General features: G+C 37.0%; 1 protein-coding gene across 2 annotated transcripts in view; it reads left to right on the forward strand.

Annotated features, from left to right (window-relative positions):
• Positions 1 to 21,282, forward strand: part of PARG (poly(ADP-ribose) glycohydrolase) — a 58,247-nt gene that overhangs the window by 19,286 nt on the left and 17,679 nt on the right. For both annotated transcript variants that reach the window (XM_017746342.1, XM_008642797.2), the window contains exons 7-11: positions 3,778 to 3,870; positions 6,016 to 6,173; positions 17,074 to 17,153; positions 19,586 to 19,646; positions 20,302 to 20,377. In XM_017746342.1, coding sequence (XP_017601831.1) covers positions 3,778 to 3,870; positions 6,016 to 6,173; positions 17,074 to 17,153; positions 19,586 to 19,646; positions 20,302 to 20,377 — 468 coding nt within the window. The remainder of the gene's footprint in view (positions 1 to 3,777; positions 3,871 to 6,015; positions 6,174 to 17,073; positions 17,154 to 19,585; positions 19,647 to 20,301; positions 20,378 to 21,282) is intronic.

Consider the following 21,282-nt stretch of genomic DNA (forward strand, 5'->3'; position numbering starts at 1 on the left):
ATATCTATCTGCCTTTGTAGCCCATTGACAAGGGTCATGACTGGTTCTTTCTCAATTACCACTCACTCTGCACACATCTAATAATGCATGACTTTTTGGTAGGCTGCTTTGACTTGTTACTGCATAGGAGGACTACCCCCACCACCAAGTTATTTTCCTATAGAATCAGCAAGATGAAGGATCTCAGGAAATTGTCAGATGAACATTGGAACTGATGAAATGTGGGATGTGTATGTGTCTGTGTTTTTGAGCAGATAGAGTGAACACATCCCTCTTTCAGCAGCATCAAATATGTAGAATGTGTAATGTCACTCTAAATACACAGGATTTTACATCAGTACAAGTCACTGCTTCCCGAGGAGAGTTTCCCTGTAAATAAATCTTCCCTCAGTTCCGTGACCAGGTGTTCTATGTGCTGATGCTGCGTTCTCCAGGTTGGCATTTGCATTGTGGGATGTCTGCCAGATGTAGATGTGTTGTCAGCACTCCATGTCCTGGAATCCTTTCACTTTCCATGACTGAGTGTTCTTTTTTTTGCTGCTTTCAAAGCCTGAAAAGACTGTCACAGGTAACACCAGGCTCTGTGTTGCACACAGCATAGCTGAGAATGTGCAGTGACGGTGGGTCTACAAAGCTGCACCTGTGATGTCAAAAGAGGTTGTGAGGGCCAAGCAGCCAGGGATTTGCAGGTGTTCTTTTTCATAGAGACCTCAGAGGAATGTTACCTGTACAGGAGGAGTCTGTGAGCAGACAGAGTAAGCTTTAATTACATGGATGTGGCCATTTGATAGAGAACAGTGCTGAGTTAGGAGTTTCTTGACAAGGTCTGTGAACTCACAATGATCATATTTTTGAAGTAGTGGGGTCCTCATGGCACCCAATACTTTTTTAAAAATCCTCTTCATTTACATGTAAGAATAATCAGAAGTCAATGAGAACACTTCTGGACAGTAACAGCTTCAAATTTTGAGGTTTTTCTTTCGTGGAGGTCTAGTAAGAGTCATGCATAGAAATACTATAGAAAAGAAAGCATACTCCGGTACATCATTAGAAAGGTAAGAAGGAAAAGTAAGATTTCAGAGTTGAAGAAGTGTCCTTTATAGTTAAGTATTCTGCATCAGAGCTGAGCTGTGCAATTGCTGGCCTGCCTCTGTTTTGGGAAGAAGTTGTCTCATACTATTATTATGTTGTTTTCAAAGAAGCATAGAGAAAAGGTTGAAGTCTTGACAGCTATGACAAAGTCTGGTGCCATAATATGTCACCAAATAAGTGATACTGTATAGTCTGCTGCAGTCAGCAAAGCATAGCAGCCACAATTTAAATGTCAGCTTTAAAAGAGAGGAAGTGTTACCCGAAGGGAAGAGAATATCAGAATTTGACAGCCTGGTAGGCATCTGAGGTTAAATGTCAGTTTTTGAATATCCGTAACTTACATATTCATTTTATGGGTTGAGATCTGAAATTTCAGGCTTTAAATGCTCATGTTGTTACTTTATGGCACTTAAAAACATTGTGCCTAAGAACAAAGTTTCCTGCTGGAGCAGATAATGTTTAAGGTTAGGTCATAATTTTCAGTGTTTGACTTACCCTGTGTAAATATGTAGGTGCATATGCAGCCAGCAACAGGAGAGATGCATCTTGCTCATTTCCTATCTTAAAAATAAATTTACTTTCAGAAGTAATTTGTATATTACTTGGATTCCTCCTCATATCAAATTATTTTCATGTTTCCTGGGCTTGCTGTTCTTTTTAAGTTCTTGTTTCATTTTAAAACTTTAGCCTTCATTTTTCTGCCTCCACAAGCAGCATACATAATGCATAGAAAGTAACTGCGTAGGTCTCGGTGTTGTTATATTTCCCCCCTTTTCCCAAACAGAAGTTGGCTGTGCTTTGAGCATTTGTTTGTGTCTTGGTTTTTAACTTCCTGAGTACTCTTATCCCTTTATATTACTTGGAGCAGGAGACAACAGAGCCAAGATACTTCAGTAGTTATTTTAATGATCTCAGAAGAACAGAAGTTGTTAGCCTTCAAACAATATTTTCAGTATTTATGAGCAACAGTGTGTCTTGAGTCGGAGGCACCATATTTTCCTCTTCTCAAGAGAATTGCCGGTGTCTTTTTTACATTCTGAAGTCTGTGTGAAATTTTCCATTGAAAAGTGAGTTACAAAGCCCTGATAATATGACTAAAATGATCTCTTCCTCTGATTTCACAATTAGACTTAGTGTTGCAGAGACTAAAGTTGCTAATACCTTCATGCTGTTTCATCCATTCTGTCTGCAGCTGGTTTTGTGCAAAATTGGTAGCAAATGAATTTTTAAATCGTTAGTTGAAAAGTAATACTCTGTAGTTTTAAAGCCACCATTTCAGAATTTTAGGGATTTTGGTCTAGAAACCAGTAGAAAGTAGTGGTCTCAAATACAGTTTCCCTAGATGCAGGGGAAGGAGGGAGGCAGACATCTGAGCTGTGACCTTTGTCTTCTGTTCCCCAGCTGTAGTGCACATTGTGCGTTCTCTGCTCTCTGCTTTTTGCCTTGAATGCAGCATGCAAATCTAACAGCCAGTCACATCTGATGCCTGTATCCACAGACAAAAACTTCCACAGCATAGGAATATGCTTTTCTCTTCTCTTCCCTTCAGTCCGTTCGCTCAGCAGAATGTGAGTTGTGAGGTTTTTGTGCTGTTTCACGTATTGGAGCTGCACTGCTTTCTGTTGCATTTCTTTCTATAACCTCCTATCCTAGCTTTTCTTAGAAGATCATTGCCCCCCATAAAGAACTTCTTGCATCTTTGAAGAATAGGTGTGTGATACATGAATGGGCATGTGGGTGAGTTCATCTAAACCCTGGTTGCGGGTTGTTGAGCTCAGAACTGGCAGTTGCAACATAGAAGAGAGATCTTGGACTTGCTCTGAATATATTGCCTTGATAAGCTTTGGCAGCCAAACTTGTCAACAGTGGGCCACACAGCATCAGGGGGGGAGCTGAGAACAGGACAAGAAGGGTTTGATGTGCCTTGTTCTTGGGTATAAAAGCTTTGAGAAGCCTTGTGAAACATTGGTGTGCCCATTTGTTTTCAGTGTTGTCAATTCTGTTCTCCCCTTCTCAGAAATTATGTTAGAAGAGAGGGAGAGGCAGCTGAAATAGTTGTATTGTCAGCTGTCCTACAGGAAGATACTGAAAAGATTTCAGCTTCAGCATGTGGAACCAGGTGGGCTGCACCTGTTACGTAATCTGTTGGCTGTAATTCTTGAGGGAACATAGTGGGGATGGATGGCAGAAAATGCCCAGAATTGCATCCTGTTGCATAGGAATTCCTGTTGCTGCTGCAGAGGCCCACTGATCTGAGCCAGGAGTGCATTTTATCTGTCTTTAATAGGAGGATGTCACAGGTACTTGTCTCGAACTATGACCTAAATATGAAATTTGAGTAAATCATTCCAGTATTTTTGTGGTTAAGTAGTGATTTTTCAGATGATAATTTGGTTCATTGCCTTGGAAAGAGTCAAATGATAACTTATTCAGGCTTCCTTTAAAGGGCATATGGTGACTTGTTTTCTCAACTGCAACTTTTGAGACTTGTTTCTATATCTCAGTCAGTGGATTATTGCAAGGTAAATTCAGTGAGGCACTACTGTGAAAATGCTACAGATTTGGCAGGAAGCTAAGAGGACCTATTCTTTTCTTACTTCTTTTGCATGAGTCCTGTTTTCATGAACTTTTTATTCAATCGTTATTTCTGAGGTAAAAAGCTTTTTTTTTTTCTTCTTTCAACAGGTTCTTGAAGATGCAGAGGCTCAACATCTGTTTCAGTCCATTCTTCCTGATATGGTCAAGCTGGCACTCTGTCTCCCTAGTATCTGCACCCAGGTAAACAAACACAGCTAGCAAGTGCTCTGTGGCAGACCACTTCTCTGCAAACTGCAGCTGATGGCTAAGGTCAAAACATCAGGGTCATATTATGTTCATAACAAAAGCTGTAATTTTTGTGTTGAATGCAGATGAGACCTAGGGAGCATAATGGACAATACACATCTGGAGTTATGTAATAGAATGTAAAAAAAAGTAAATCTCACTGTCACAGTTTTAGCCTGAACTTCAGTAACACTTTCCTTTCTATATGCTGAAGTTGCTTCTTGCATTATTAAATGAAATGACCATGCGACATTTCAGGTTGTAAAATCACACTTCGAAACTGGAACAATTGAATAATCTGAAGCCATCTAATTTTCTATTTTAGAATGTTTTTAACCTTAGAAGTGGTATTTTCATAAAGCTTTCATTTACTTGGGAACATACTTTAATCTGTTTAGAGCATATAGTACTTACACACATGCAAATCTTAACTAATTCGATATTCATATTATGGGAGTTAGTTCTGTAAGAAGTAAAGCTGATAAAAGTGAGTAGGGCTGGTCAAGTGAGGATGTATGGTAGGTAACGTATTAGCAGGGTAACAACAATTTGTGAACTCCTTTGTTACCATTTTCTAAATTGATTCTGCTGGGGATCCGCAGGGAAAATCTCTCCCTAGTTTGTTATGCTACAAGGGTCCTGAAGTAGATGCATAATTGCAAGCTATGAATATTTCTTTTTTTTTTTTTGCTGGTAACTTGATGAGGGAAGTTGTTTGAAAACACTGTGAAGTTTCTGAACACAAAGTCAAGCACAAGATTTGCAAGTGCATGCAGTAATGCCTTTTATAAAGATCATGTACTGCTAGGCAATGTAAATTGTGAAGATCTCTGTCAGACTCATTTTTTTGGTTAGACATAAAGATAAATTTGTTCCAATATAAGACTATCCAAAATATTCTATTTTTATAGGTTTGTAGAACTTTAATTAGAGTGAGCTTCTCAGGTTTTTTTGCTCCTCTAGCTATGTGATTTCAGACATCATAATACAGCTTGTTAATTAAATAGCCAGACGACAGAATGAGATTCAATGAATGTGAATGTAGTAGTTATAAGAATGAAGGAAAACTTGCTTGTTTTGTGGAGTAAGCAGGGCTGTGTATTCAACAGTCTAAATCAACAGCAGTTTCTGTATTCACAACTAGAAGGATGAAAATGTATCTACATTTCTCCAGTACATCTCCATGTACTGGAGCTAGGCTAATGATGGTGGCTGAGAATTTTGGAAGGAGGTGAAAACTCTGTTCCCTTTCTCCTGTCAAGGGGGTTCATAGTAATTGTTACTGGACTTCTTAGCAGTCAGAATGGTGTCCCCCTGCCATGCTCCATATTATCACATAATTAAAACATAAATAAAATGCCATGAATGTTGTGAGCCAAAGTTCCAAATCAGAAGGCTAATGCCTGATAAAATGAAAGCTGTATAATGCTTCAAGTTGGGGAGTTTTTTGTTCCCTCTGCCCCTTTATTTCTTTTTACATTAAGGAAACCATGACCATAGTAAAATAAAACTTCAAATTGAAGACCAAAGTGAAACTGAGCTTTTTGTTCATTCTGATTATATAAGAATGGATAATTATACACTTTCTACAAATACCATCAGTGTTAGGGTAGCAAAAAAATTCATAGCAAGTCATCGAGTTATGATCTGTGGCCTGACTTCCTTGTTTCTTTGTAAATTTTAAAGCATGGTTATTGTAGCTGAAAGCATTCCGTAAGGGTTCTTAACTATACAGCTATTGAAAGTGGATTTCTATTTCAGTTTTTAACATTGCCCAGGATTTGCAACATCCCATCTATTTTTTCCCCTCTGCATTCCCGATGGTTTTGTTTGATAAGTTGTGTTTTCCTGATCTTTCTTTTTATTGTTGATTAGAAATCTGAATTTTGCCAGGCAAGCCCTTTCTGAATTGTCTTGAATAAACTGTTCTTGACTTTTAATGGTGCTGCTGCAATGGCCTAAATTACTCTTGTTCTAATATAACAAATGTAATTTTGTGCTTCTGTTTTTTCTTTCAAAAAGGGTAAGCTAATTATTCTTCTCTCTCCTTCCCTCCTTTCTCCCCTGCCCCTTTCTCCCTCTCACTTCTTTTGTTGGTAGCCAATACCTCTGCTGAAACAGAAGATGAATCACTCCATCACAATGTCACAGGAACAGATCGCCAGTTTTCTGGCCAATGCTTTCTTCTGTACTTTTCCACGTCGAAATGCGAAAATGAAGTCTGAGTATTCCAGTTATCCAGACATTAACTTCAACAGGTATGGCACTCAGCTGTAAATGAACCTGGTAACCCTGCCATGAAAATACTGTTGTTGTTTAGGGGAGAAACTCGTTTGTTTCATGTTTCTGTCACTAAACTCATTAGTTTGCTTTTTGTCTTTTTTTCCTGCTGCCTCTAAGGGACAAGAAAACTGCATCTGTGTTAGAAAGGATCTTGTGCACAGGAAGATATGATGAATATTCCAAATTTTTTTTTGTGCATGAGCATGCACAGACACACTCTTGCTCTGGCATAATCAGATTGATGCAGTTCCCTGCCTCCTCATAAGCCAATCATCTGCGAATGGTATATTTTAGTTGTGCTTCAAGTTTTCTGTGTATATTTAAATTAGAGATCGGTGTTTCCCCAGCCACGTTTCTGTTGTCTCCTGTGTCTTCAGTGGTGATCTGCACATTAAGTCAGATCAATAGGACTTCATTCTTCAGCATCCATACCATTATATTAAGGCAGTTGTAGAGCTGCATATCAAAATTAACCTTTCCTTTTTGCTACAAGTTAGCCTAAGAAGGCCACAATAAGAATTTACTTAAAGATACTCTGATGTCTAAGCAAACATTTATTCTTTTTTTCTTAGTGCTAACTTACAAACAGATTTGATTAGAAATTTTTCTTTACATCTTTTTTATAATTTAAATATGCTTATTTCAATTTTAAATGAGGGAAATAGATGGAGACATTTTCTGCTGCAGAATATTATGGTTGACATGGACTTGTAGATTAGAAATACAAGTTCATTGTTTCTTGGCACTTCCATACAAGTCTGTGTAGATCAGCCTTAGGTTTATTAGGCTGGAGCTTGGATAGATTATTGATCTAGAGTTCGTCTTATTCCTCACTGTTAACAGCTGTAGTGTATGTGCTCTGCCAGCTGAGATCAAATATAAAAACAGTGTTGCCTGTGATCCAGCACACTTGGGTGCATGTGTTATGAGAGCTGTGTTAGACTAGAACTTCCCAGAATATCTTGTCAGGCATTCTAATGTACTGATACTGGTTTTGGTGGCTGCTGCCTTTAAGGGCTATCACAGGTTTGTCCCTATTGTGTATTTCAGAAGAGACACCAGGATCACTGTCTTGGTGTTTATCCCAAGAGTGGAGTGGCTTATGGAACAGAAGTGTGGGTGGGCATTGTTACGCCATACAATTCAGTGTATTCTTCTACCAGTAGTTTCTAAGAACAAATAAATGAAAAGTACTATTGATGCATTCTGATGTTCAGAGCAGTGTAAGAGGAGAGTGAAAGGTCTGGAAGAAGCTCTCTTTGACTGCACACTTCTAGCTGTATTTTGTGGTATTTTTAAAGGACTTCAAGCTACTGATTTTTGTTGTAACTTAAACATTTTATAAACCAACCAGTTAAATTTTGCAAGTTGGATAATTTCTTACCAACTACAGAATAAAATGCTGTTAAATAACTGGAGTAAATTCATATTCTCCTCTATGAACATTGCAGAGCAATGTAAGGTGACAGTAGTACGGTGCTGTACTTGTGGTTAACTCAGGGCATAATATTGGAAACTACTTATAAATAAAAGCACCTTGGCAAATTATTAGGTAAATATTTTCCTGCCGTAGACTCAAAGAATGACCAGTATAAAGCATTAACCATTCAGAGTTTTCATCTCATTCCAGTCAGTCCAACATTGTTTTCTGACTTGGCTGCCTGGTGCTATCATAGTAAGATCCAACAATGTTATTTTGAAGGGGAAGAGAGCAGACAACCTTCAGGCCTTCCTTTTGCATTATGAATGAGGCAGTGCTCAGCTTATAGTCACACAGGGTAGAAAGCCATTTTTATTTGTGCAAGAACAACAATATTGTTGCCAAACTGGAGAAAAGAAAGGAAGCTAACGTCCTCTGGTTAGTGAGGATTAAAAGTGGCTCTTCCTCAGTGTTTGCCAATTTATGCATTTATTAGATAAGCACAGTCTCCTTTTCCAGTCCTTTTTTTTGCTTAACCATTTGTTGCAGCAAATCTACACCCCTACACCCCCTGTATTTTGAATTTGATTATAAGCAGAGTAGTGAAGGTGTGACAGGCAGTGGATAAAATTGAGGGAATGTGTCATTGAGAGTGGGATTGGTAGGATAAAAGCAAAAGGAAGAGTTGTGGATAGAGTACTACAAGACTGTACAGTTTTCTGCTACTGCATATAATCTGCCTTAGTTAAAATCTAAAACGAGGGGGGAGAAGGAGGATAGATAGTATCTTATGTCTTCTTCCTGTCAACCCTGTCTTTTCTTGCCCTGCAAAGTTACTTCTTTAATAGCAAGGACAGAGTAAACTGTCATCTTTTCAGCTGTTGTTTCAGTCTTGTAAAGATGACAAGGTTTGGTTCACTGCAGTGTGTATTTTCAGCTTTTTAAAAAAAGCTTTTTGGGAAGCTGGATGTACTCAAAAGGCAGTAGGCAATGACTGGAGTTAAAATATTTGTGACTTTTTTTTCCCTGTTCATAAAAATGTTTTGATGTAAAGGCTTTGGAGGCTGCTGCTCTGCTCTGTCTGCTTAGGGACAGGCATAACAGATTGTTCACACAGCAACCTTTTGTCCCCACAGTATTACGGTCTGTAGCTTAGTTAGCTAAGTTCAAACTTAGTTCTTTCCTCAGCATTAATTCATCTGCTACATGACTGTGAATAAATGACTTTGTTCTTTGAGTATCAAAAAATAACCTGCTGTTGTTCCCTAACAAAGCCAAATTACTGAGTGCATGGATGGTAATGTTTCAAGGTTTTTTCTTTAGCAAAGGTGGTGTTCCTCAATTCCTTTATCCATGTCCTGTCTACATTCATACAAAAGGCTCCCACTCCTCCCCTCAAATCTGTGAGACTGAAAAACTGAAATTTGTGACTTCTAAGTTAGAAACACAACTGTGTAAGTTTCCTTGTGTTTTTGGTTTTAGACAGCAGTCTGTTATCAGTTCACTTTATGGAGACTTAAACATTTTTACCTTTTTATACACTATAAAATAATTATGGTTTTTAGATTTAAATGCTGATATGTTCCCGCTTTCCTCCCAGTCTTCTCCCTGCTTTAGGTTTTTATGTGCTATTAACTACCATATTTTAAGTTCACCCCTACTCATCCCAAGGTATGAATCTGTTTGACAGAACAAGAGTCAGTGTGAGATAGTTTAAAATTTAAGACTCACAGAGACATGAGTGCAGGTGATTGGGAGGAAGGCTGTTGTACGTGTTGGTATCAGCATACATCATCTGTGCTTCACCTCTCCTCTCCTGCTCTTAGTCTTGCTGAATGAGAGGAGAATAAAAGTGGTCATTCCTCTTTTGACACTGAAGCACTTGGTTTAATGGTGTGTTGTGACACTGACTGTCCATTTTGATACATCTTGTTACAGACTGAAAGTCACCTGTGTATAATTAAATACTCAGTAATTTAATTGAATTCTTCCCTTTTTTGCTTGGCAAGGATGAGCCTATTATGAGTCTTAAGTAATTAATAACATAATTCATTTCAAATATAGCTGGTAAAATGGAATTCATAGTTTAAGAGCTTTAATATTTATGAATTCTAGTAGACAGAATGACATCCATTCAGTGGCCAAACATTAGATCATACTAAATAGCATAAAATATTGCTACTGTTCAAATTATCAAGTTAAATTTAGGGTGCTCAATTTTTCTTTTTAAAAAACACTGCTATAATATATATGATGACAGTAGATTGGGCACATTCATGCAAAAATAACCCATCACAAAAGAAAGAATTGAAGTGGCCATTTTATTTACCTTATTGATGAATTTTTCTTGGAAATTGCATTCTGGTTGAATATAGAGCCTGAATTGCATTGACTCTCTACATTTATGATGTTGGTTGCAGAGTTTAAAATAGTTGATTGTGGTGATAGTTGTAATTACACTATAGACACTATAGACAGTATAGAATTTGGTAGTTTAGGAAACTGTCTAGTTTGGTTGTATGCAAAAGCAAAATGAAAGGAAAAATGTCTGCAATCTTGAGCCAGTGTTCTGGAAAGGGCACAGGTTGGTCAAGGACCTGTTTTGCTTCTGCTGTGTCTTTGACCTGCTACAGATTTGTTTTAGCTGTTGTGTCAAGTTAGAAGAACGCTTCCATTTTCCTTGTTCAAAAACTCCATGGTTAAACTGGAGATGTGAGAGCTCCCATCAAAGCCACTGGGGTTGAATTCATAACTGAAGGCAGTAAGTGTAATGGCATAAGCCTGGTAGATCTTCTGGCACAAATATTAGCAGATGCTCTGGTCTGAAACCACCAGTATTCCTCTAGGACTGAATCTTTATCAAACAAACCTTTAAAGTAATTTCAAGTGATTGGAAATGAGGAGAAAAACACACTAGTTAAGATATATTTCTTTTATGGAATATATAATATATGAAAGGAAATGGGAAACTGTATGGTACATTTATGCAGGAGAATTGAAATCTAATTTACCAGTAATGCAATTATCTCTCCATAAACAACATCAATTTCACAACATTAATGAATATTCTCTGGGGAATAAATTATCTAATGACTTTGAGAGAGCTTGGTTTGGACTGAGATGTATTGCTCCTCTGGTAAGTGGTTCTACAGTTTTTGAGTTAAAGGACACTGATCCTACAAAACTCATTCTGTTACACCTACTTTGGGCATGTGAATTGATTAGCTTTGGATGGATTACTTTGAGTATAATTTTCTGTAAAAAAATTTAAATCCACATTTGTGTTTGGTAAATGTGGAAATACTCTTTAAATAGGCAACTTCAATAGGACACTATTTTTATGAATCTGTCATAATTACTTTGCTGTAGTGATTAAAACAGTACCAAATCTGAATATTTTTAGCTTAGCAAATATAATAATGTAGTCCAGAACTTAGTTGTACCGTGCTGTTGGTTGTCCTTTGGTTTAGATTCCAAGGGTGAAACATTTTACCCTGCTATTCCCTGGTGTTGAGCAGTTGGAGTTAGCATCTTATTATTTCATCAAGGTCAGATACCAACCTGATGTATTTTAAGACTCATAAATCACCAAAACCTTTTGTTAAAACAGATTTATAATGCTCCAAGTTACTTGCCACAATAAAGAGAACTACAAAATGAAAAGTGCAGAGAAGAGAGATGTGAGTATATGGGAGTGTCTGAGATGAAAGATAGTTTTTTGCATCTAGATTTACCAACAAAATTACATTGCTCAGTTTTTTTGTTTGCACACATCTTAAAAGTCATTATTTAATCTAGAGATGAAGTTCTAATATAACATAAGGTTGTTGAACAGTGCAGTGTTCTTAAATAACTTCTCAGATGACAACAGCTTGTACCTATGACACATCACAGTAAATAAGAAATTGCCCATGAGGTTGAAATATTGAATGTTTTGTTTTTCTCCTACTTGATATGAAGGAAATTAGAAAACTCTAAAATTACATCCTTTGTAAGCAAAGAGAAGGAAGGCAGTTTTAATACAGAAAGAATTCATGTTGAGTGGAAGAGGCACACACCAGGCACCAGAAAAGCAGAACCGAGGTTGCTGTGCCTGACTTCTGTACGGTTGTGCTCTGTTTTCCTATTGGGAAGTGCAAGATGTGGACAGTGGCATTTCCTTTTGTTTGTCAGAAGGATGGTTAATATGCCTGCTTTTCATGTCTCTGGAAGGAATTCCTCATTTGGATTTTTCTGCTTTTGATTTCCATTAAGTCCAAATTTCATAAAGTGAAGTTGTGATATTCTGAATAGTTTTCTTTCTAATACTCACTTAAAATATTTTCAATGATTGCAGGACTTTCTAATAAGGGTTTATATTTTATATTGGATATAAGAATGCCCCATTTAAAATTTGGTAAGGTTTCGTTATCTTGCATTATCTAACTGATGTGTAAGTATTTAAAGCTGTCTAGGGCAGTGGTCTCCAAGCTTTTTTGATCACACATACCTATCAGTAAAACATGCTTGAGCATGCATCCCCAATGTATTCCTATTTATTTATTTAGTAATTACATACATGTGCTACTTTATTAATATATTGCATTATAAAAATTTAGAAAGGATGAGATACAGATGAAATAAAAACTACTTTAAAATGTTTTTTATTTAATGAATGGGACAAAAATATATTCTTCCTGCAGCCTAGTGGATTGTCTTGCACACCCCTTGGGATAGTTTGGAGACCAGAGTGGGTCTGGGGTATTACTGTTCACAAAATACAACTACATACCAGGATTGAAACATTGTGTAGTTTGTTTCCCTTGGCAAGGGAAGCATAAATTATAGCAATGAAACACTTGTTGCAGCTTCATTCTTCGTGAAAAGTCCTTGACTGGTCCTGTCTCCTATCTTTTTCACTGAAGTGAATCTTGAGTGATTTAAAATTCCATTTTGAAAGGTGGATATGTTTCTGTATGGAGGGAACCCCACCCAATAAATAATCAACCAAAACAGCTTTCTCAGAAAATACTTGAGGCAAAGGATATGGGTAGCTAATGCAATTCCAGTTATTCCTATATGGTAAACAGGTTAGCTTTCATGTATTTAGAGAATGAAATTGCTCTCTGTCCCATGCAGTTGTGTGATAAGCACGCATAATTACAGACACATTCCAAATCTTACACGGTGGGCTCCTCTCTCTCTGTGCACATTAATGCACACAGCTTTCTTTGACCTTAGATACACCAGTATCTATAGGCAGTCCTTAATGTGGATGTGACTAAGGTTGCCTTAAGCCCAATTGAATAAAAAATGTCAAATCATACTGAGAGAGAATCCTTTTGAAACAGTGTTTTGATAAGCTGTGCTTAGTGTTGGAAGTCAGAGCTCAAAAAATACTTCATTAGAAATATAATACTGGTTTTGAAAAAGAGAGAGTTTTATATTTCTCTTTTGTTCCTGGAACTCCAGTTTGTTTTCTGGGGTTTTTTTTATTCCAAGAGGTTGGGAATTGCAGGAGAAAGATGAAATAGATGCCTCTTATGTGCTTCCCAGTGCAACTAATGCAATCCTAAATGATGGGGTTATTGGGCCATTCAACACTATATTAGTTTTTCCTTTAGGGTGCTGTGTATCAGCATGAAATTTCAGTGGTTCCTATTGAGGATGCTCAGCAGCTGAGAATGCTCAGCCACTTAGTCAGAATAGCCCTCAATTGTATGGAGGGGAGTACAAGTTTGATAGTAACATACTTAAGCATATTATTTCCACCCGTATATGTATAGATATGTATGTATATACCCACATATATATACATGTGTATATGTATATACATACCCGCATATATATATATATATATGTATATATACATCAGGTAAGCATAGGCTTGAAATGCAGCAAGATAGAAAAAGCAAGATATTTGGTTTATTCTCTTTTCCAAGTGTTTTGTCATCCACTACCTTAGACTAAAACTGTTTAGTGATTAGCTCTGTTGCTGAGGTCGAAGGAAACGTCTACTCAGTATTTTCGTTTCTGCCTTAACTTTCCATCCTCCCCCCTACTGAGTCCCTTTACTGGGTGAAATTCATCTATCCATATGACTTCCATGTAAATCCTTCTTTGACTTTAATTTGTAGGAGAGGATCAGGTTTTAGTAAAATGTTTCATAATTGTTTAGGTGTTACGTTATCTTTAGTGAGATCGTGCTAAAATAGAAGAAACAACTCAAGTGTGTCTTCAAGTCCAGTAATAAAAGGCAAAGACACTTTTTAGTGCATGTGGGGTAGTGGAGGAAAAAGAACACATGGTTATTTGTAGGGATCACAAGTACAAAATTGTATATCCACACTTCTGCAAAGAGTACCCGTGGAACGCCATGGATTTATGAATGGGAATTGTTCTTTGAAGTATGATCCATAGTGCAAATTTTTGCATATTGTTACAGCGTGTACACCTGTCTGGGTCTTACAATAGGTTCCAACTTCAGTGTAAAGACATGATTATTCTCTTTGAAAAGAAACCCAGCCTGGCTGTGGAAATATCATTATGAAATTATTGAGCTGGGAGATTAAATCACATGATTGTAATGGCTCCTGCTGGAGCCAGTTCTTAAGAGTAACATCATGGGAGCAATTTAACTCCTTGGAAATTAAATTTTACAAGTATATACTGTATTTTAATTTTACCTTGATCAGAAACAATGTATTTGGGAACTGTTTACTTAAGCTGGTTCAAATTCTCCTCAGTAAACTCCATGCATGCCGAGGTCACTTCTGTGAAGCTCTTAATGTTCTTAAATAATTTTTCTCTTGTGTCATTTTAAACTCATCCTTTGAAGTTCCATGCAGGTTTGAAGTCCACTTGCTCAGGAAGGAGTTTGGAACAGATTCTTTGGAGCTTTTGACTCCAGCTTTAGGAGGTGGAAATATTGGTTGCAAATATGACAGTTTTGAGTTGACAGTCAAGACTGCAAAAACCAGAATATTGATTGCACTTTTTAAAAAGCTTTTTTTTCCACCCCAAAATTATTAGGAAAATGCTAATGCAAAAAAGGTACATGTTTTTGTAATAATTGTTGAAATGTTATGAACTACTGCCTTGTATCTTTACTATATATTTAGTGGCAGTTTTACATTTTCCCAATATCAGTTTTTACTGGTTTTCGTATTTTATTTCTCATGTATTGGATTTCTCTCCAGAACAATTAAGTGTCTGAGTATTTGCTAGAAAAGTTTTTTTTATTTAGCTGCAATGACTTTAGCAAACTACAATGTCATAAGCACAAAGTTCTCCCCCCTACTTCCTTATGCTTTAAAATCTCTGGCCTTGAATACTTAAGCGTACCTCTGTGGAGGTCTTCTGTTTGATTAACATTGCTTCTACCCTGGCTTGGCTGGAGAGGCAGAGATGAATTTGCATCTGTGTTTGGTGATCAGTCCTGGAGGCCTTCTCAGCTCCTGAAGTGATAAATTGAAGATACTGCATGGCAGTGGGAACGTCCTGTACAAAGCCAAACAGCTTACATACGCAGTTGCCAGTAAGATTTCAATTACTTCACCTGAAAGTAGCCTTGCAGTGCTTTGCATTTGATTTACAGTGCACTTCATTTGGATGAGTTCTTTAATTGAAATTAATGGGTTTTGGCCCTAGGTGGTTCTGTCAGGAAATTGTATGGTTTCCACTTAGATTTTCGGGTGTTTTTTTAGTAGGATCTGTGTCTCAGCACTTGTAGAAGAATTTTATTTAATATCTTAGTGATGCTTTCATATTGCTTTATTCTTTAAAATATTTGCTTCAAAAATAAATTTTTCATAATTTTGCCTAATTTATTATTTCACATATAGGTTCAAGGTAAAACGTTTGTAACTTTGTCATGTTATGTCTTCAGTTAAATTAATGGGGTAGGACCAGGCCAGGATTTTTGAATCATGTAAATATCACTTGCTTTTCCTGTTGCATTCACAAATCTGACTGGTTTTAGCTTGATCTGACTTATTCTAGGCATACTTCTTCAAGTTCTTCACCTTTCCTGCCCAGTCTGCTGTTCATACCGAGTTACATATTGCCTTTGTGACATGAAGAACTCTCTCCTGAGAGTTCGCAATGTAAGCAAGGTGTCACTTTGATGTGAAGAGGCAAAAAAATTAGTAAAGGCATGATCAGGCTGACAGATAAATTAACCAGTTTAAAGGCTTCATACAAAATGAGACTTCCAGATAAGAGGTTGGGGGTAATGTAGACAACACCTGCACAGACATGCACACATTAACTTCTTATATGAACCCCTTTATAGCTGTGCAAGCTCAAGGCCTTGATAGAACTTGCATATATAGGCCCATTTTAGAGTAGACTGTTTTAAGTCTGGAGTTCACCTTCTTAAAGTCCTGATTCACTGTTCAAAGAATAACACGTTAATAAAATTAACCTCTGTGACTTGATACAGATTTTGGATGCAATTGATCTCCTCAGCCTGTATATATCATAAGAATTTTTAAATGTTGAGATAAATCTAGTTCACTTCCTTGCTGAATCTAGTTCAATTCACCTCCCAGCACTCTGGTTTTAAAGGCAGATTGTCATTCCACTACACAGAAACAAATGAATAATGTTGTGTCATTCCTTTACTTAGACTGTTTATTGGGGGGAATCTTATATCCTCAGGGCTTTCAGTGGATCAGAGATCTTTTAGTAAACTTCAAAGGGTATTATTTCTGAAGTCACTGCTGTTCTTCCTTCCAGATACATTCCATTATGTGTTGCCAGTAACAATGCCTTGTCACTCTCTTGGAAGTGAAATTAAGTAATGCATGTTCAAGTTGCTGGAAGATAGATGATGCAGTAAAAGTATTTCAGCTAACCTTAAAAGAATGCATTCACTTAATGGCTAAAAATAGGATCCTTCTATTTAATGCTTCAGTTTTTCACAAGTGACTGTTAGAATGGCAGTAACAGCCCAGTGGATGGAGCCCTTTGTGTTGGGGGAAGGTTCTTTTCTTTTGAAATGCTGCTGGTGCTGTGCAGCTCTTGAAAGCAGCATGGTTGCATTAATTCTTCTGAGCAACTCACTGAGCTGAAAGAGGGTAAGACATTTGGATCTTGGAGTACTCAACATAGATGTTTTCACCCCTTGGTCACTTAATGGCCTGTTAAACATTTCAATTTGTTGCAAATAAAACTAAGAGCTTTCCAAAATGTTCATAATGAAATTACATTTCTTAGTATTAGAAAATTGGTGCAAGTGAGAGAGGCACTTGTGATCATAAGAAATGCAGCAAGTCAATAAGCTCATTAATCCTAAAATCTTGAATTACAGAGGGGCTGTCTAGAGTGTTCTTTCTACAGTACAGTACTTAAATGCAAGGCTAATGAAAGGTGTACATAATAATTACAAAAAATCAAATTGCAATTAGTAAGTAGCATTAATTCCTATGCACTGTATCCCTGAAATCTGTTTGCTTTTATTTCTTGTTTTTCAGATTGTTTGAAGGGCGGTCACCAAGAAAGCCTGAGAAACTTAAGACCCTTTTCTGCTATTTTAGAAGAGTCACAGAAAAAAGTATATCCTTTATTCTTTTTTTGAGCTGCAAAGCAGATACATGAAAAATTTAATCCCATTAAATTTAGAAATGGCTATGCAGCCATGATAGAAGTATGTAACAAAAGCCTGCTTGCAAAGTACACTGATAATGATATTAATGGCACTTCTTACCATATGTATGATGCATGCAGGCAAATTTTTTGCCCAGAGCTCATTCTGTTTTATTTTCTCTGATGAATACATAAATATATATGTATGTATATATGGGGTGTGTGTAGAATACAGAGATATATTTTTAGCCCCCTGTAGATATATATATAAAAAAATGTGCGTGTGTATCATTGTGTAGATAAATATATGTATATATATAATGCTTGTAATATATGCAGCCGCTTGCCTCACCACATCAGAGTGAGGATGTAGAGGGAACTGGGCACCATTAGAGTCATTAAAATCACAGGCTTAAGATTTTGAGTCAAGCTTCACTTTTCCTGCAGAATGCATATGTAGTCTTTTGACTACGATGTTTGTAGTTCTGAGGTATTTTCCCCTACTCGTGTTGGTATTTCAGGTTTTTCCCTTCCATGGTTCCAAAGCAAAGCTGTTTTTAAGTTTGCCCAGTTCAAATAAAACAAATGATAGCAAGACATGAGAGATCTCCTGCTCTTGGAGAATTTAGTGCATAGTCAGATCTTCTGTTATTACCACAGATTTCAACATTTGCATAAGCTTTCAAAAACAGATTTATTTTTGTGATAACTGCCATAGCTTATATATTGCATTTTTGGGGAGAAAGAGATTTTACTGTCGTAGCATACATCAGATCTGCAGCAATACCTTTATAATAGTCTTTTTTTAAAGAACTTCTTCTTTACATGTCAGCATTTTGCTATTAACTTCATACTTTCTCAAAGGATTTGTTTTAAAAGAAAGACAGATTTAAACTATTAAATATAAAAGCCTGTTACTTGGTTTAGACCATCTTCAGTTCATCATTTTAATTCACCACAAAGTAAATGCAGCTAGATCCTATTTCAGCTGTCAGACTTTAAGCAACGTCAATTGAACTAAATCTCTGAGGTAGAAAGTAACTTGTGATCTATGTGTGGGACTGAGAAAAGATATGGTGTACAGCTTTTTTTAATACTTGAGTAATAATGTTTTCATGCAAACCAAATCCTAAATTTAGGCAGCTGTCCCTGAGCCCCTGTGCATGTGAAATCTGATGGGAACATGCTTAATGAAACTACCATATTAGATCTCCTAACAGTATAACTTTAAATAAAATTTAATAGGATTCTCGAATGCTCTTTTTTGAATTAAAAATTCATATTGCACCTTTAAAATGCCCAATTTCTTACTCTTTTTTTTGTCACAGGAATTAGTAGGGCTGAAGTAGCTTAGCTCTATAAATTACTGTAATAATTTCACAACTCTTTCTATTGTAAATAATAATCGAATTCTCTGTAAAAGAAGAGAAGACTGTGCTCAAAAGGTGAATGCTTGCTTGGTAGAATACCACAACTGATAGCAGAATTCCCTTGTGAAAGAGCACTTCATTACTATGCTTGAAAACGATGCACTTTTTTCCAGAGAAAGTAGCCCTTTTTTAACCTAAATTTTAAAGAAAAGCGTAGGACCACTTAAGGCTTTTTTAGAAGGATGCATTTGTGCTGTACATACTTTCCTGAATGTCTTCACAAATCAGCACAGTAGACTTAGTGTAGCAGAGAAGTAAGTCTTAATTGGAGTTTTTATTAGGATGATATCACCTAATAAAAAGTTGGTATTTTCTTTCTGTTGCAAAACTGAACTTCTTTGAGTAAAATGAAGAGAGAAGATGATACTGCATCCTTCCTGCCATGAGAAACAGCTCCTCTTTTTCCCTTGAGGACAGGAGTCTTTTCTCAGTTGGAATACAGTGAATTTCACTGGCATCCTGGCAGGGCTAAAAACTGCTTGATTTGGAATCTGCTAACACTGCATCCTTATTGACATAGCTGGACTTTCTTGGAAATATGAGCTGCTGCTTCCTCCATCCGTAGGTTGAATACTCTCTGAATTGTCTGTTGACATTGAACAGTTGTTGATTTTAAAGGTTCACAGTCTATTTTTCTCTAAAGCAGCACATTTTAATTCAAGTACTGGGTCTTTCTAGTAGTGTTTAGTGTTGTTGAAGTGAAAATCACTTAAGAAATAGTTTTTCCTAGATCTGGAAAACTAAAATACTCAAACTGCAAAGTGGGAAGAGAAGTAAGTACTTTGGTCTTCATGTTACTTGTCTTCAGTTGGAGTCAGGGGAAGAATCAGAGTCACTCTTGAGGAAAGTTAAGCTCTTGGTATCTACCAAGAGTTATGTTTGTAGTTTTCAAAGCTTGCCAGTTAAGATAATCTAGGGGCTAAAGCTCCCACCCTTAATACATTTTCCTTTGGGGTTGGTTTGCCTGTAGAACCTACGGGATTGGTGACGTTTACAAGGCAGTGTCTCCAGGAGTTTCCAGACTGGGAGAGGTAAGTCAAACATCCTGTTAATGTAAGAAATTTCTTAAGTCCACGTTAACTGAATGTCATTCATTTGGAATTGATTCAGGTCTGGAAGTACTGCAGAAAACAGTGTTTGCTATGGATTGTTGCAGAAAGAAATAGAGGGCAGTGGGTGAATTGCCACAAGTAGTTTGTGTCCTGAGTTTTCCCATATGTTTGTGTGTAAAGCAAGCAAGTCTTAGTTGAAGTTTTAAAACAGTAGCGTATCTTTGGTGCTGTTGCTTGAGTGGGGGGAAAAAAGAGAAGGATGGCTTGATTTAAGAAATGACAGGAAAGATAATGAAATATGGGTGATAACCAGCATGAACGCAAGTATTGCAGCTTTATTGCTGGTTAGCAACTTAATGTGGAACAAGAAAAACTTAGAACTTCAGATTTGGGCTTTTTATGGTAAAAGGTGGAGAAACTGAACAAATGACTGTGTTAAACTTTTCCATATTGTGTCTGCAAGGCAAACATGTTTTCTTTAATCCATCAGGGTTTTTGTGGTTTTTTTTAAAATCACGTTATGTTTAAGGTGTGTAAGCAGTTTGGGTTTGGGTGAGTTTTGTTTTAAAATGAATGTTTTTGTGTGGGGGTCCTGAAATTATCCTTTCTGTACAATATCTTTCCTCAATGGTAGATCTCAGAAAAAGCTATCTAGATTGCATGTCACCTATGAAGGCACCATCGAAAGCAATGGACAAGGTATGCTCCAGGTAAGTGCATATAACAGTTAATGTGGCTTTCATGTTTTTGTCATACTTTCATGGTCTGCCAGCCTAACAAAGTTATTTGTTTATCCTCAATTCACTTAAATGACAAGATGTTATGCAGTGTAAAAAAAACCATCAAAATCAATTCCATGGTCAGTACTGTCAGTGTTCCCCAGCTCATCTAGGTAGCACATGTACCTGTTACAGGAAGAGCTGACAGAAAATCACAAATCCTGGACAGCTTCAGGTCTTCTGGTTCAAGCCAGGATCAAAGATTGACAAGATAAAAGATTCAGGCTGCGATCTTGATGACTTGTCAAGGGTTTCAGTTTATTAAAAAAAACCCAATCATTCTTGTGCCCCAGACAGTGACCAGGTCAGTGTTTCAGGAGACTTTTCTTGCTGCTGCCAGCACCACTGTTTCAGTCTGGGAGGCAGTCAGCAAAAGAAATTCATGAGGAGGATGTCCTGTCCATATCTATAGGAAGTAACATGTTTGAGTTTTCAGATTAGTTGTTTGCTTTCTGCTTTTCTTAAAAAAAAAAGTCTGCCTTCTAGAATTCTTTTACAAAAAAAAGTAAAAATCAGAACTTTTTTAGCCAGGGACAAGTACTGCATTGGAAGAGGAGGAAGGAGACTAGGAGGAATTTTTTTCTGCAATGCCTTTTGCTCACATTTTAAAATGTCTCATAAATCTATGAAACTTGAGCACTCAAATGTGTGATGAATTATGAAGAACTCAGCAATTGCTCAATAATGACCATTTTTCTAGTGTTTCACTCTGTAAAAGGGACTATTGCCTAGGATGTGATATTTTTCCTCCTGGCATATCTCTGCTCTGATGAAGAGCAGTCACTCCAGCAGGGAGCAGGATGAGCATGGCAGGGCAATGCAGGAGTCCACTGTGA

The sequence above is a fragment of the Corvus brachyrhynchos genome, unplaced genomic scaffold, assembly GCF_000691975.1.
Source record: "Corvus brachyrhynchos isolate BGI_N302 unplaced genomic scaffold, ASM69197v1 scaffold279, whole genome shotgun sequence".
NCBI classification, from domain to species: domain Eukaryota; kingdom Metazoa; phylum Chordata; class Aves; order Passeriformes; family Corvidae; genus Corvus; species Corvus brachyrhynchos.